Below are 17180 nucleotides of genomic sequence, written 5' to 3' on the forward strand. Positions count from 1 at the left end.
TAATAACTGGGAACGGACACGCTAAATTAGCTGGTTAACCCCCATGGAATCGGCAGTGTGAAAGGGGCTTATGTGTGCAACTTAGAGAATGCACACAGACCTGAACAAAGGAGGGAGAGGTGCAGAACAGGAACTCCAATTCAACCAAAGAGATTGAGCTTCAAATAAAATATTATAATCATTTAAATCAATGCAACATAGGGTGCACAAAAATGAAATGAGCTAAAGAGCTGGGAGTTGCGGGACTTGGAATAGGGAGTGGTGGATGGGGATTGGCTGAGGGGATGCAGTGAGGGACAGTGTGGGTTTTAGTTGGTCAAATCAATTGGTGGGGTGTAATTGGTCAAGGACAGGTGTGGTGGGATGGTGGTGGGGTTTTGGATGATCACCAAATGCTTTAGAACAGGAAAAGTTCCCTACCTTTGATGGATTGTGAGGGACCTGAAGGAGAAGCAGATCAGAGAATTGCTTGAAGAGAATCTCCTTGAGTCAACTTCCAAGCATCACCCTGGGTCCTGCTCAGAGTGATGCCCTTTAAGACACCCTGAAGTAGTTTCCATAGCCACTTCAAAATTTGATTTTGTGTGAGCAGACCACAACACAATTGAGAACAGTATCCAGTTGTGCACGGTATGTCTTTGGATGCCACTGCACTTATCTGCATTTCAGTTTAGGGTATGAAGGAGCAGGAATGGAAAATACCACAGTCAGCACAACATTGAGGGCCGAAGTGTTCTATGTTCTATAATAGTTCCTCAATCTTCAGTAATATTTTATTTTACATTGAAATTAGATTGAGATGTACACAAAGAGGTGAGTTATCCAGGAGGGATTGTTCAAAGTGAGCATGTTATCATTCATCCTTTAACCCAGGAAGAATTAAGTGGTTATCCATTTTTTGATTTTTATTGAATCGTTCTGAGCTCAAAATAACACAGTGTTTAGCTCCAACTGTGGCCACTCTTCAGAATTGATTTTTCTCTGCATAAAATGTTTTTTTTGGCCATGTCAAGATTTCAAAAGGTAATATATAAATGTTAATGTGCTTTGAGTAAGAAAGTTGGATTAAGTCCATGTATTGCTGAATAGGATAGATACAGACTAACAGTCTTGTTTGTGTATGAACCTGGGGCCTGGACTGGCTGGAATCAGAGATGCTTTTAATCACCACAGTTATTTACAGTAAAATCTCTGGTAGATGTTGGATAAGTGAATTTTCTAGTTGCTTGAGATTGCGAGTTACATGGATTGACGAACTAATGACGAGGTGCATCAATTTCAAACTTCAGTATTTTTAACCTATTTATTTTCTGCGTTGTTTTTTTTCTGTCAGTTGTTTAAATTCTGGATAACTGGGGGTTTACTCTATATACTGTTTGAACCATTCTGCCCTTTTGATATATCGCAATTCTACAATATATCGCTGGCATAGTTTACTTGCACAGAGCTATGTTTGGCAGTAAATGAAATAAGTCAAATACTGGTTTTATTGCACAGGATTCCATGATTCTTACAGGTGCTTTGGGGACTGAATTCCAGGATTCTATCTGTTTACAATTAAGACTACTGCTTGACGGTTTCCGAATGAGTCAAATTCTATTTTTATGAAACAAAGCAGTACAATTTTACCAGTGGTTTGGGTGTAATATTCTGAGATTCCATTCATTTTTCTTTGAAAACTGAAAAGGAACAGCTTTTGTTAATTTAACATGTGATCTGCCTCAACACGCTATAATAAAACCTTAGAAAATACTTCCTGAAATATTCAACTGCTCTGTTCATATTGGCATTGAATATTGATTGATTCCAGTTCTGATTCATCTACCCCTCCTGGGGTGATGGGAGGGATAGATCACACAGACAGTTGATTGTATTTGTCCCTGAAGGCAAGCAACAAGTCTGAGAAATTGACTGTGATCATGCCAGATTCTGATACAACCCTAAATACGCACGTTCACGGGCTAACAATGTTCTGCTATTGCTGGAGCTAATCTCTTTACTTGGTTCTTTTCTTTGCAGCGGGTTTTTGTGTGGGATTTGGATGAAACCATCATTGTTTTCCATTCATTACTCACGGGGACATTCGCCACCCGATATGGAAAGGTAGGACCTTTACTCAGAACCCCTCTGAAGATAAAGAAGGGTGTGTGTGTGTATTTATTTACAAAATGAATCATTGAAGCACCTTTTCATGTGTTATATCGAGGCTCTAATTAACCACTTGAGGACTAGGATAATATTAAGACAATTGATTAAGACAATGCCTGTGTGCTATGAAAAAAATTCCATTGCAAATAATGTTACTACTGTTGGCCTGTACATTTAACTTCCTTTGCTGCTTAAGAGACTGTGTCTTTGGAATTTAGAAGGCAACTGCTTTTACAGGGGATTATAAAAATAAAACATAGAGTATCCAGGATAATGGGCCTTCCGTTACCAGATGTAGAGAAAATAGAAAAATCAGGTGCTTGAAGACTCCCTTTTAAAATGGCATTAACATTCTAGCAAGAGGTCTTGTGCTTTCATTGTAAAGTTTTATGTTCATCCATGCCATATGGGAAAGTAAGTTTGTTAAGCAGAGCCCAGTCCTGTGTTGTGGTAATGTGTGCTTCATGTGGGCCATACATTTTGCTGTAGTTCTAAAGCATTAGGTGAGTCACTGAGAACATCTCATCTATAGACATTGCAAAAAGGTACAAAGTGACAAGAGATTTTTGGTCATCCTCTCCACCATATTATGGGGAGCTCTTCTAATGGGAATTATATATGACCCCTTGATAGGCCTGTGCAGAGCTGATGCAGATGCTTATTGCACTAAAACCATTGGACAGATAAGTCAAACTTGCGTCCTTAAGGAATTACTCTTATTCAATATCAACCTTCACCTTCCCCTCATTGTTACATACTTCAAATGTTTTGATTAGCTATCAACTTCTTTGAAACATCTTGATTTAAGAATAGCACATGATAAACACAAAGCTTTATTTTACATACTGCTCATTAGGATTCCTAGGAATCCAGAAAAACTGTTCCCATAAATCACTGTGGTACAGATTTTACTCTCATTGGAGACACAGTCATTTCTTGAACTTATGGGATCCCAAATTAATAGTGAATAATATTAGGTTTTGAGGATAGATGGAACGGATGTGTTTTCAGCCTTCTGATCAAGCAGAGTGGGGTGTGTTCACCCTCAGAGTAAGATTTAGTAAAGGCCATCTCTTTTTATCTATACAGCCTGATGTGTATCTGATGAGTATGTATCAGAATATAACATTATACGCTTTGCCATCAAAAAGTCAGATTTCAGGAATTATTGAATTGTTAACTGGCTGCTGCTATATTAATCTTTTCCTTTCTTTTACATTTTTAATATCATTAAATTTACTTATGGCACTTTGGCACATTGAGCATGTGTTGATCCCAGATCCCAGATCTTCTGTGAAGCAGGGGAATGTTGTCGCCTCTCCTGCTAATCCCACCAAATAGTAATTTGTCCCCACATCAAAACCCAACCTTTCTCTTTGGAATACAGTGTTGACAATCCTACTTCAAATTCCAATGTCTATATACATTCTTCTTAAACTGTGGATATAACCTTAGGAATGTTTCTGCCTACCCCTGTCACTAATCTTACATCATGAATCCCTTCACCAATTGCTGCCTCTTGTAGCATTTCCAAAAGATCAACGTTCTCCCAACAATATTTGATATCATGGATTTAGAGTCCTTTTTTCTCATCTCAACAAAGCATGTTTTAATTAAATATATTGAGAGAAAAATTGTGGTGCCTAAAATACCCACACCATGCATTGTTTACATATCTCTGCATTCAACTTAAACAGGGCATTGATTGAGATACTCAAATGATCAACCTAATACTAAGTTAGGAAAGCCCCAAGAAGTTTGTTGGTGCCAGTCTAAGAATGCATAGAACCTACAATTCCTGATCCTATCATGGTCCATACAAGTTTCAGGTATCAACTATACTATATGAAGCTTGGTGAAAGGAAGGATTAAAGGATAAGATAGTACAATTTTTATTAAAAGTTGTCATCATAAACCAGTAGAGCAGGAAAATCCCTCCTTGAAGGAGAGCTGAGGGAAAGTTGGTAATATATCTTTACCTCCTATGGATGCTGCGAGACCAGCTGAGTTCCTCCAGCCAGCCTCTGTAGTGTGTTTTTACCATAAACCAGTAATCCATGTGTTCACTTTACTGATATTGTCTTCTTAAAATCCCTCAAGTGAAGGTTCTTAAGCCATGTAAAGGTAAAATCACAATGTTGGAGAAACTCAGCAGGTCAAATAATGTACTTTATGTAGCAAAAGTAAAGATACATCACAAACGTTTTGGACTTGAGCCCTTCATCAAGATGTGGACAAAATGTGGGCAGGAGCTTGAACAAAATTGTGGAGAGGAGGGGCAAGGGGAGGAGTATTGTCCCACAGGCAGGAGGTGGTAGATGAATAAGAGAGGGAGGGCACACCAGCAAGCAGGGGGAGTGGGGGTTGGCCCTGTGAATGGAGAGAAAAGGGGGTGGAGAGCTGGAGGAAAGGAGACAAAGGGAAAAGGAAGGAAGGGAGGGAGGGAGAATGGAGAGTAAGCCAGCAGAAACTGGAGAAGTTGATATTATTGCCATCTGGTTGGAGAGTGCCCAGAGGGAAAATCAAAGGTGGTTCCTCCAATTTATGGGTGGTCTTGATGGGATGGTACATGAGGCTATGGACAGACCTGAGCACATAAGTGGGGCGCAGAATTGAAGTGGTTGATGACCAATATTTAAACTGAAAATCAAGATCAAATATTCTCCTGTGCCTTCTCTGGTTTCCTCACACTTGCTGTGGTCTCACCTCCATGTTTATGCTTTCTTCTCATTAATTCCCTTCATATATAGCCAGTGGCAGCAGGAATGTCCAAAGAGCTCCTGAAAACCATTGCCAGTTTGCATCAGCTGCCATATTGTATGCCTTCATCCCCTGACCTACCAGAGTGCACCTCCTGCAGATATAGTTATCCCCAATATTGGGCTGTCGTAGGTGATGTGCTGGGTATCTGGGGTCTGGAGCTCACCAGATGTCTGATGCCCAAATTTAGACATGTGACTCAACAGAATACCCTATTCTTTTGGGGCCTAATAATTGGACCCACGTCACCACGCATGAGCTGGAAATTGGATCCATGAAGCAGTTTTTGGTGAGAATAATACATAATCCTATGAATCCTATATAATCCTTGCAGTGTTTAAACCTGTATTCTAAATTTAAAATATCCTGGTATCCAATTCCCAGATTGGGAAAAGCAGAGGAAGTAAAAATAAGGGGGTGGGGTGGTGAAAACTTAAGCCCCAGTTGAACATGAGGAGCTAAAGCTAGCGTTAAGGTGAAAAATCAATCTGCTGGAGGAACTCAACAGATCCAGCAACTTTGCACTAATGCTGCTCAACCCAGTGAGTTCCTCCAGCAAATTGTTTCTTGCTTCAGATTCCAGCATCTGTAGATTCTTGTGTCTCTCATTTTAAGGTATTTTGTGAAAAGCTTGTGCAAATTTGACCTGAGATTCTGCTTGTGAATTTTTATTTGGCACATGGTCATTGGCTTTCGAGACCATTAATAGCTCAAGACCAGTGGTTTTCAAACTGCCCACCTAAACTCACATTCCACCTTAAGCAATCATTATGCCATAAGTGCTCCGTGATTAGTAAGGAATTGCTTAAAAGGTGGAATGTGAGTGGAAAGAAAAAGTTGGAAAATCACTATTTTAATTGCACCTCATTGACTCATTATGTGCACGGTTTCATAACTCCAAAGGAAATGGCCAATGAGAAATTTGCTCAAGCAAAATATTTCAGTAACAATTGGGGTCAAGAGCAGTGGTTCTCAACCCCTTTTTGTTCCCCCCACTTACATACCACCTTAAACCATCCCTTATTGATAGGGATGGCTTAAGGTGGAATGTGAGTCTAGGGGGGCAGTTTGAAAGCCACTGCTCTAGACTCTGGATTTAGAACTAGGCCAGACTAATGAGATCAAAGACTCCTTCACTTTGCCCTGCAGCTATCCCTGACCTGGGAATACCCGATGCTGGCATTGGTTTACAAGCTCTCAAGGACATTTTTTGTTTCTTAAAAAAAAGTCAGGGAATGAAACTAGTTTATGGCAGCATTTTCTCAGAATAGAAATAAGAGCAACTTTTTAGCATTACAGAGAAACTGATTTCTTGATTCTGGAGTTATTATTTCAATATGAAAGGCTGTTATATTGCTAATAATGCTGTACAAAAAACGTTACAACTATCTACTCATTCCCCTGATAGGAATTTGCTGCATTATGTTTGGCAAAAAGGAAGTAGGTTTATTTCACATTTGTTTGATGAGCAATTCTCTATTGGATTTTGTCAAGTAGCTTCTGAACAAAGAAAAGAACTGAAGAATTATACTGTACAGAAGTTGCCATGAGACTAAGTGGCTGGTGACATCATGACTACATCCGTACATCATTCCCTGGAATAGTTCCGCTGTTGACTGTAAATTAATAACTCTGGAGGGGTTGGGGATGGTGGGGAAACCTTTCATTGTGATATTGTCCTGAGTCAGGAGGCAAGAACAGCAGGAGTCTGGCTTAGGAAGTATTCTGAGAGATCTAAGTCGATGTGAACGGATATAGGCTGTGACCGCTATTACATTAACTCTCTGAGCTGCAGTACTTTGGGGAAGTTGGATTTCCTTCTGAGGGTCATGCAGTTTCAGAACTCAATATGTTGAGCACTTACCACTTAAACCAAATTCCAGGATAATCCTCAGGAACACACTTTTTAAATTTAGTTCTGGGGTTTAAGTTCAATGGGAAACCAATAATAATCTATTGAGCTATAAATAACAGTACTTGAATACAACAATGCACTGTGCCACTTTCAGAAGGTATTTTAGACAAGTTTCCAAAGTTTTTGGCTGCATTCGCTTAAGAAGGGGGAAATTTTAAAAAAAGTTCATTTAAACTACAGAGAGAACGCAAAAGTGAATATTTAGAAAGTTCTTGAGTGACAAGGGATTTAACAAGACAACAATTTGAACAGTGCTGACGGCCTGGCCAGTGGGTCTGTTGGGAACTGCTAACTAACCTGTGAGGTGCATATCAACATATACTGGACTTGTTCTGCAGGGCTGAGGTCCAGGTGCATCTCACGTTGCCACCCCTGGATGCAATGGTGTTTTGCAAGTTTATTGAATTGAGTAGCCAGGCACGAGCCTGTTTCTGACACTGCGCATAGTTTGGTATTTCAAGTGGGTAGTTGACCTTCATTAAAACTATTTTGCTGAGACTTTTACTTATTTCACTATATATTTATATTTTTAAATAATTAGCAGTCCTCTCAGTTAAAGAAGAAAATCTGTAGAGGCCAAGATTGTAGTTCAATACATCAAAGTTCTGGAGAAACTCAGTAGATCACGCAGTCTTAGTTGGTTATGTTTCTTTCTTTGGCTTGGCTTCGCGGACGAAGATTTATGGAGGGGGTAAAAAGTCCACGTCAGCTGCAGGCTTGTTTGTGACTGACAAGTCCGATGCGGGACAGGCAGACACGGTTGCAGGGGAAAATTGGTTGGTTGGGTTTGGGTGTTGGGTTTTTCCTCCTTTGTCTTTTGTCAGTGAGGTGGGCTCTGCGGTCTTCTTCAAAGGAGGTTTCTGCCCGCCAAACTGTGAGGCGCCAAGATGCACGGTTTGAGGCGAGATCAGCCCACTGGTGGTGGTCAATGTGGCAGGCACCAAGAGATATTTTTAGGCAGTCCTTGTACCTTTTCTTTGGTGCACCTCTGTCACGGTGGCCAGTGGAGAGCTCGCCATATAACACGATCTTGGGAAGGCGATGGTCCTCCATTCTGGAGACGTGACCCACCCAGCGCAGCTGGATCTTCAGCAGCGTGGACTCGATGCTGTCGACCTCTGCCATCTCGAGTACTTCGACGTTAGGGATGAAAGCACTCCAATGGATGTTGAGGATGGAGCGGAGACAACGCTGGTGGAAGCATTCTAGGAGCCGTAGGTGATACCGGTTGGTTATGTATGTCTGCCATAAAGAACGCTGCATGATCTATTTAGTTTTTCCAGCACTTTTGTGTATTAAACAGTACTCTCATTTGTTTTAAAATAAATGTATTCTTTTTAATTTAAGTTTTATGTAGGTGTCTGTTTTAAATATTGATATCAATGCCAATTTCTTAAAGTATTGGCTTTCGATGGCACATGGTTCCCTAGGCCATCAGTGTGGTGCAGTAGGCAGGGCCTCAGTACATGTCATCGAGAGACCTTGTGGTTAGTTCGAGCTCACTTCAGGGTCACAGAACCCAGGAATGACAGGGGCTGCACATTCATAGGCGGTGTATTCACAAGGCAAGCACAATGCACAAGTGTTGGAGGCAGGTTATACGCAGCACAAACATTTCAACGTCTATAACTGAAAATAAACTCTTGGTAGTATGATTCTATCAACCTTGACCACTGGTATTTTCCATGTGGGACCACCCCAATGGACAACCAGCACTCCCGGAGAGCTTTTGTTCTTCTTTTGCCACACTTGGTGAAAAGCAGTTTTTGGTGTCAAGAATTTAATTTTTATATATAAATGTGTATTCAACCAACCAATTTTCCCTTGCAACTGCTGCAACCGTGCCTGCCTGTCCTGCATCGGACTTGTCAGTCACCAACGAGCCTGCAGCAGACTTGGACATACCCCTCCATAAATCTTCGTCCGCGAAGCCAAGCCAAAGAAGAAGAAATATATATATATATATCTATATCTATAGATATAGATAGATAGATATAGATGATATAGAGAGAGAGAGAGAAAAACTAGGAATCACTGGACATTGTTTTGTTGAGCCATCCTGAAGAGAGCCATCCTGAAGACAGTTCTGGGTTAATCACATTGCCATCAATCTGGAACAGATACACATTGGTAATGGTGAAGGAATTCCTTTGCTTAAGGACTTCAGACTTCCAGAGCAAAGCAATGGCGACCTGCTCAGCATTAGTAATTCAAGTTCTCAATGCAGATTTTTATTTAATTAATTGAATTCGAATACTGTAGTGACTAAAATGGGATTTGAACATGTCCAAGTCTCTAGGTTACAATTCCAGAAACGTGACTATCATCCTACAATACATCACAGAGATGGCCTTCAAAATTATTTGGACGTACTCATGAGAAGGCACTTTAGAGGGTTATGGTGTCTAGAGTAAGGAGGATTTTGCTAATCAAAATCTGAGCCAATTTGCTGATATTGTATAAATGTGACGATGTACTATCAAAACCACACTACCCAGTTGTTTGCTCCAGTGTCAGATTGTGAAATGCATTCTTGGTCCCAATGTTCAGAATCCGAATTTATTGTCATGAACAAGTCATGAAATTTGGTGTTTTGCGGCAGCGTCACAGAGAAAACATACATGTTATAACCATCTTATGACATTACTATTTAAAAAAAACCCAAAATATTAATAACAAAAATGGTACACAAAAAGTCGTGGCTCTTCCTCGAGATCAAGGATGATGGCTTTCGTTCCGTTGATCCTCAGACCAAAGATGCCTGTGTGTGTATTTGTTTAACGTGTACTTGATGTTGCACTCCAAGAAGCACACGATACTTCACAAATCAACCAACTCGTTCCATTGGCATGGAAACCATGACGATTGGAGCTGATGGATTTGCTGCAGCCTTCGTCCGCCTTCACAGCCGTTGAGTTCGAAGTGACTTCATCTGCCTGTTCCACCGTTGAGGACTTTGTCAGGCCGTGTCTTTGGTTCATTGATTATTCAGAAATCTGATGGCAGTGGGGAAGAAGCTGTCCTTGTACTAATGAGTGTTCATCTTTAGGTTCCTGCACCTTTTCCCTGATGGTAGCAGAGTGAAGAGGGCATGGCATGCAGAGTGGGGTCTTTGAGGATGGAGGCTGCTTTTTTAAGACACCACCTCATGTAGATGTCCTTGATGGAGTAAAGTCTGGTGTCTGTGATGTCACAGGTCAAGTTAACAACCTCCTGGAGTATATTTTTGTCCTGACAGTTGGCGCCTTCATACCAGGCATTGATGCAACCAGCCAGAAAGCTCTCCACAGTACACTTGTATAGGTTTACAAGAGTCTTCGGTGACATACTGAATCTCCTCAGACACCTCACAAAGTAGGTGAGCCTTCTTTGTGACTACATCAAAGTGAAGGCTCCAGGACAGATCTCAGAGATCTTGACACCAAGGAATTTGAAGTTCTTGACCCTCTCCACTACTATAGTTTTCACTGACTTCCTCCTGAAGTCCACAATCATCTCCTTGGTTTTGCTGACGTTGAGTGCAAGGTTGTTGTCATTTTACCATTCAACGAGCTGATTTATCTCCCTCCTGTACGCTTCCTCATTGCTGTTTGCGATTGTGCTGACAAATGTGGCGCCATCGGCAAACTTGTAGATGTCATTGGTATTGTGCCTGGCCGCACAGTCGTGGGTGTACAACGAGTAGAGCAGAGTAGAGTAGAATTAAAGAAACTTTAGCCTACTGGAACCTGGTCACTGTAGTTCAATGATCCTGTTTTTTTGTTTGTTATTATACCAAATTAATTCGAATATGGTATATCAATGTGCATAATGAATTCTGTAAAGAATTCCACAAAACCCTATTTGACATCCAAACCCCTGATGTTTATCCAATGTCTTTGTTTACTTCCACTGAAGTTAATAACAATCAATTAAGAAAAAGCAACTACTATATTCATAAACTTGTTTATTTTTCTCAATGTTTCTTTAATTCTGATGTGTCTTGTCAATCACATGATAATGGCACCATCCTGCACGCTGGAATCAGAATCAGAATTTCCTGATATGAACAATGAATTTCATGACAAGTTCATGACAAATTCTGATTCAGATTTCAGGATGCAGGATGGTGTCATTATCATGTGTGATTGACAGGAGGCATGACAGAAACATTGAATATAAAAAAAGTTTATGAAGAAAGTAGATGATTTATTGAAACATTTTTAGATACATCGGCCATGACATTGGAAATGCTATTGCTGAATCTTGGAGCCTCAATAAATTATTGATAACATTAAGTTTCAATATTAATTTGCAACTTCCAATGAATTTCATGCATTGGACACAAAGCTCAGGTATGATGGCCTCTCCCATTCTGAGATCCATTTATAAACATTTGATTTACTGACAATTAACAATATTTACACTTTAAACTGTAGCAGTGAAATGAAACTCGGGTGCTTTTATCCTCTTGGGACTCAGAATGGAGATACAGCAAGTGGGATGCAAAGGGAGATTTACTCCTCAATGCCCTATTTAAACTGCTAACTTAAAAAGTGTAACATCAATTCCACTTCATTTGCCCCTGAATCAGGTCTGAACATGTTTTAATTTAAGGAATGATGCTGCAATCCAGCTGTCCAAGTGCAGAGCAGTCCTACAAAAGTGATGCTGGAAAATCTACACCAAGTACCCTTTTTTCAGACTCTCATCCCTTAACCTCCTCTGTCCTCTGATCTTCTTCCAACTAACCTTCTCACACTCACTCCATCCTCCTCCCTTCATTCCTTCCCCTCACCACCCCAGAGAAATTCATTACAGGTTCTCGAATGGACAAGGAGGGCTGTGGGTGAGGTGGGGGGGGGGGGGGGAGGGGTGGTGGTGGTGGGAGGCTTTTGACATTGACGTGAGAATGTGCAATCCCCAGCCGAATTGCTGAGCAGCAATGACCTCCCTTGGGATAAGATGCATGGATATGAAAAACTAGAACTTGGGGACATAGCCTCAAGATTCAGGGGAGTAGATATAGGACTGAAATGAGAAAGAACTACTTTTTTCAGAGAATGGTGAAGCTGTGGAATTCTCTGTCCAAGGAAGCAGTCAAGGGTGTCTCATTGAATATAATTAAGACAAAGTTAAATGGATTTGTTCCAGGGAAATTAAAGGTAGTGGGGGGAAAGCAGCTGAGTCTGTGGCCAGATCAGCCATGATCTTATTGAAAGGCAAAGCAGGCTTGGCAGGCCAGGTGGCTGACTTCTGCTCCAATTTCTTTTGTTCTTATGCTCTAAAGGAAAGGGAGAATCATATAAAGCAGTAGTTCCTAAGCTACAGACTATGACCCAAAGTGAGTTGCAAACTCTCTCCTGGTGGATTGGAGATGGGAGGGGGGGGGGGGGGGTGGGGTGTCAGTTTCATCCTGCTACTGATGTTCTCCTCACTCATTCAACAGCATGGGTCTGAACTGAACTCTATTCCCCATCTGCTCACAATCTATGTATGTGTAATATTACATCCCATAACTGTCATATTTGGCACTTCTGTTTTGTTTTAGTACTGATGAATATTGTTGCTCAACTTCCCAGCTTTGCTTTACCAATATCTCAGATGAAGTCTAGATTTAAGGGCAGCACAGTTGGCGTAGCAGTTAGCACAACGCCTTTACAGCTTCAGCAATCAGGACCTGGCTTGGGTTCTAATCTCGTGCTGTCTGTAAGAAGTTTGTACGTTCACCCCATGTCTGCGTGGGTCTTCTCCAGAGTCTCTGGTTTCCTTCCACCATTCAAAACATACTTGGAGTGTAGGTTAATGCAGTGTTAATTGGGTGGCATGGACACATGGGCGGAGATGGCCTGTTACCGTGCTGAATGTCTAATTTTTTAAAATTTAAAAGAGGGAACGGGCATAACCCATTGGAATGTACTTCCTGACACAATCCCAGCATTTGTCAAAAAAGCATTTGCAACACCAAAATAATCCTTTTTCTAGCATTGTTCTGGTGTTTTCACGGGAGTTTAAAATGTAAAACATCATAATGTCTTGCTTTAATATGTGGTTAGTACAGTCATGTAACAGTAAGAGGATGCCATGAACGGTTGTAAGATTGTTTCAGTGATCAAGGGATCACTGTTTGTTGAATTACCTTGTGTTTTGTACAGAGCCTCATGGTCTCCATTGTGTTATAAAAACAGCTCCATTTGAGCCAGATTGGCTGAATTAGGTATTTCTTGGCCCAGTATCAGCAATGGGCAACTTCAATAAATTCTACTTCTTGTGAAACACAAAACCAGTGTCCCAAGTTTGTTATTGAAGAACCAAAAGAAAAGCTGCCAAAATCCCAAGACGTAACACTCCTTTAAGGTTAAAATCAACAGGCTTCCCCAAGGACTATTAGTTAAAAGGACCGTGCAGATTCCATTCCTTTTACACGAGACTTGGCCCTGTCACCTTTGTGCTCAAACTTCTGAGAGATCTCCATTCTTTGGACAAACACTTTAGACAGAGCGCTTAACCGCATCTGTTTATTTTATTTTTCTAATGAGAAAACCTTCCAATTTCTGCCTGGCTCAGCTGTGTTTATTTACACTATGTTAGTCATGCGTGCTGTGCACTCAGGGACATTAAAGAACTGCAGATGCCTTACTCCAATGCTGGCTTGGCTTACAGGCAAAATAAGTGAAATAGAACCCACTAAACCCTTTAAACTAGTCTAGAAAACAAATAGAACATAATGTGCTCAGTAGACCATGGATTTTTAAAGTGCAGAATTTAATAAGGCATTTCTAATACGAGTCACAGACTTAACCCTTTCAATTCTCATGATAAAGATGACACAAGAGGAATCTACACTGACACAATGAACCCAGAGAAGAATGTTTAACTGGATTGCTAATATTGTTCTTAATTTCACCCTTTTTTCATTACATATGAAAATCACTGTTCTATGGACACTTGTGCAAAAGGGTGAGCCAGGATCTTAAACTGTAAAATCTTTAATGGAATTGAGGAGTGGTAAGATTTGTGCCAAAGTATAGATGGATTTTTTTAAGTATGAACTTAAATGAATGAATTGAACTCTGATTTAACATACTAGATATGAAAGCAAGGAAATGGTGGGGAATCCAGGCGAGATTGCCATGGTCACAATTAAATTATGCTGTAAAGATATTTGGAGTGTAAGGAAAAGGGAAAAATTGATTTTACAGAACGACATCAGAAATGTCAGAAGATAAGTAGAGGAAGAGTTTGAATTAATAGAATTATTTCTACAGCATTGAGAAATAAAGAGAACAAACAGGTGTTAAATTATAGAAAGGATTATAAGAGTTAACAGTGAAAGATTATTTCCCCTTGTTTGCAAAGAGGGATGTAATTCTAGAACTGTAGAGTGTGAGTTTACATTTTTTCACATGAAATGTTATTAATCTGAAATTATTCAACACCAGAATCTATTGAACATGATTCTAAGAGGGAATTTGATAAACCTTTAAAGAAAAGTACCGAATTCTAATGCACCCAAGAGATTGCAGAAGGGTGCTAATATCCTTTCTTGTCAAGGCAATGAAGATGTCTCAATTGAAGGTTGGTCAGAATGGTAGATTGCTCTGCAGCCAGAGTTCAGAAGGATCGTGTTGATCAATGGTTGTGGCTTTGATGGAGCCTGTGCTGTGAGGGGCAAGCAGGATAGATGGATTTGAGTGTGCCAGGTTGGGGAATGCAGGAAATGGCATCTTGCTGGAGGCGAGATGAATTCAGCCCATAATCATGTGAAGGATTGTGGCCAATTATGAAGTCTGCAGCAAGGTGTGAAAGGATGCAAATCAGTGCATCCATGGTCAGATAGGATAGTTGGAGCTTGGACCTTGTAAATCAGAACCTCTGGATCAGCGAGTTAGGAGGACCACCAGGAGGTTAGGGATTGGTGTGGTCAGTGGGGGGAAGACAGGGGGAATGTGGGAATCGGGAAGATCGGTGTGAAAGGAGTGTGAACAGAACAATTAAACTAAAGATGATTTACCTGACCAGCCTCAGTTCTGGGTCGCAATGGATGGATATTGTTGACTTAGGAATGTCCAATGCTATCCCGCCTGACACATTGTCAAATGAGCTTCCTCTGCTTCATTGTAATCCTTTATTCTGCAAATTGTGCTCTTTACATGGCTGAATGTAACATTAGAGTTAACCTGTATGCATGTTCACAGAAGAACCCTTCTCCTTGTACCAGGTACTTCGCCACAAAAAAAACTTAAACTCTCCAAACAGTTGTGAGAATTGCAAAGGCTGAGTGGGTGCTGGCACTCAGAGCAGTGGAAGAGTTGAACTGAATTTCGAACATGATATGAAATGGCAGGAAAATGTTCCCTATTATGTTTCATTTAAGAAAGAATTGTTTTTCAATTCCATAATGCTGAAGAAATAGTATAACACAATATATTTTTTGGCAAGTATGCTGAATAAGGAAAAGATTAGAAAATGAGATTAGAATGGATAGTTTACAATATTTGAAACAATACAGCAAGAACAGGGCTGGCACAGGGCTAGTAAAAAGAAAATCCCAGTAAAGACTTAATGAAGCACTTGCATAAAAAATTAAGACTAGTTAAGTTTATTATCATCTGATTGCACAAAACAGTGTTTCCTGGTCCTCAGCGTAAAACATGCAGACATGCCACCAGACATAACACACAATACAAATGAAACATACCTCGGACAAGTACAAGGTGTATGACAATAAACATTTTTTTATATTAGCACCTTTAACATAATAAAATCATACCAAAAGCAACATTGACCTGGCACATCAAGCAACAATAGGGCAGCTCAGAGAGAGAGAGTGAGATGTTGACTGCAAGGATGAAAGAAGTGTTGAGAGAAAAGCATCACCTTGAAAATGTGTGCATCATCTCCTCCTGCCTCCTTACTGAAAATTTCTTTCCCTAAAAAACTGATGTATTAAAGCTGATTTTACCTCTTAGAGAAATTGACAACCGGTTGTTCTCAGGTCTTAAAACTACTTTCACAGCCTCCAAGATTTTTTAACAATTTCTGTCAGCTAGCAATGACTTTACAACTGCCAGGATTAAAACCAGGAGAATTTATTGTGTATAAGGGGTTGATCTGAACAGCTCTCTATAGCTGTGTATCAATGTCACTCGTTTAGTTAGATATGAAGGCAAATAGGTTACCTTAATTTGTGGCAGTTGGTCTTCAACTGAAGTTCAACTGTGACTCAAACAATGTTAGAAGAGATAACCACATGACACCATCTCTCAACATAATAGTAACACAAAGCTTTTTTCTCACTTATCCCAATATTGAATAAATGTACAGCTCTTGCAAATGAAAATAAATCCAATATTTTAAACTCGTAGATGGAGATGGTGTAATACAAAATAATACATTATGATGTATTAATAACAATTGTCTGGTGCCACCTATTAAAGCTATAAACATGGCTGTATTGACAACATAACACATTGGGTATTTGTTTTTTTTTGTCCATCAGTAAGGGCACAGTTGGCATAGGGGCTAGCGCAACGCCGTTACAGCGCCAGCAATTGGGACGGGGGTTCAAATCCTGCACTGTCTGTAAGGAATTTGCACATTCTCTCCGTGTCTGGATGGGTTTCCTCTGGGGCTCCGGTTTCCTCCCACCGTTCTAACATAGTGGGGGTGTAGGTTAAATGGGGGTAATTGAGCGACATGGACTCGTGGGCCAAAATGGCCTGTTAGACAGGAGCTCTTCAAAGGTGGCCGACCAGTCTGGAATGATCCAACCTGGCTAGGGACACAACCCTTTAAGGCCCAGACAGTAGGCGTGGCTTAGCTCTCAGCCAATCGCTGTAAGCACAGTCTAGATACAGTAACTATATACACTATGTACATTGGTGATAGATCTGTACTATCACACCGTGTTATATGCCTAAATTCAAATATGCACCATACACCCTTACTTTGGGCTGACTATAACAAAATATAATTTGTCTGACCACCTCTGCACAATAACCACTGTAGTAAATGGAAAAAAATGAGGCGTTATGATCAACCCCTTGCATTTCGAGATTTTAGGAGAAAAGAAGGAAGTGGAAAATCCAAGAACAGATACTGTGGTTCATTAGATCGTCCATGCCCCACACTACCAATTTACCAAACATTCTTTCCCCTCTCAATATTTAATTCTACATGTGCTGCTATCTAGATTATATGCCATAATTTAGGAGCATTTTTCTTTAATGAAAATGGACTTGTTTGTTCTATTGTGACTATTTGTGTGAAAAGTGAGTCTTCAATATTAATATCTGTCTTTATGGCATCTGTTTTCTATTCTTAACTGCATGAAGTATTACTATTTTGTCTAGGAACATACAAAAGGAGTTAGTAA

At 40.3% G+C, this 17180-nt stretch overlaps 1 protein-coding gene across 1 annotated transcript in view; it reads left to right on the forward strand.

Moving 5' to 3' along the window:
* The window catches only part of LOC138735780 (eyes absent homolog 1-like), a 254304-nt gene that overhangs the window by 157575 nt on the left and 79549 nt on the right, over positions 1-17180 (forward strand). The window contains exon 10 of the mRNA XM_069884202.1: positions 2020-2103. Within this exon, the coding sequence (XP_069740303.1) occupies positions 2020-2103 (84 nt within the window). The remainder of the gene's footprint in view (positions 1-2019; positions 2104-17180) is intronic.

Source organism: Narcine bancroftii, chromosome 6 (assembly GCF_036971445.1).
Source record: "Narcine bancroftii isolate sNarBan1 chromosome 6, sNarBan1.hap1, whole genome shotgun sequence".
In the NCBI taxonomy this organism is placed as follows: domain Eukaryota; kingdom Metazoa; phylum Chordata; class Chondrichthyes; order Torpediniformes; family Narcinidae; genus Narcine; species Narcine bancroftii.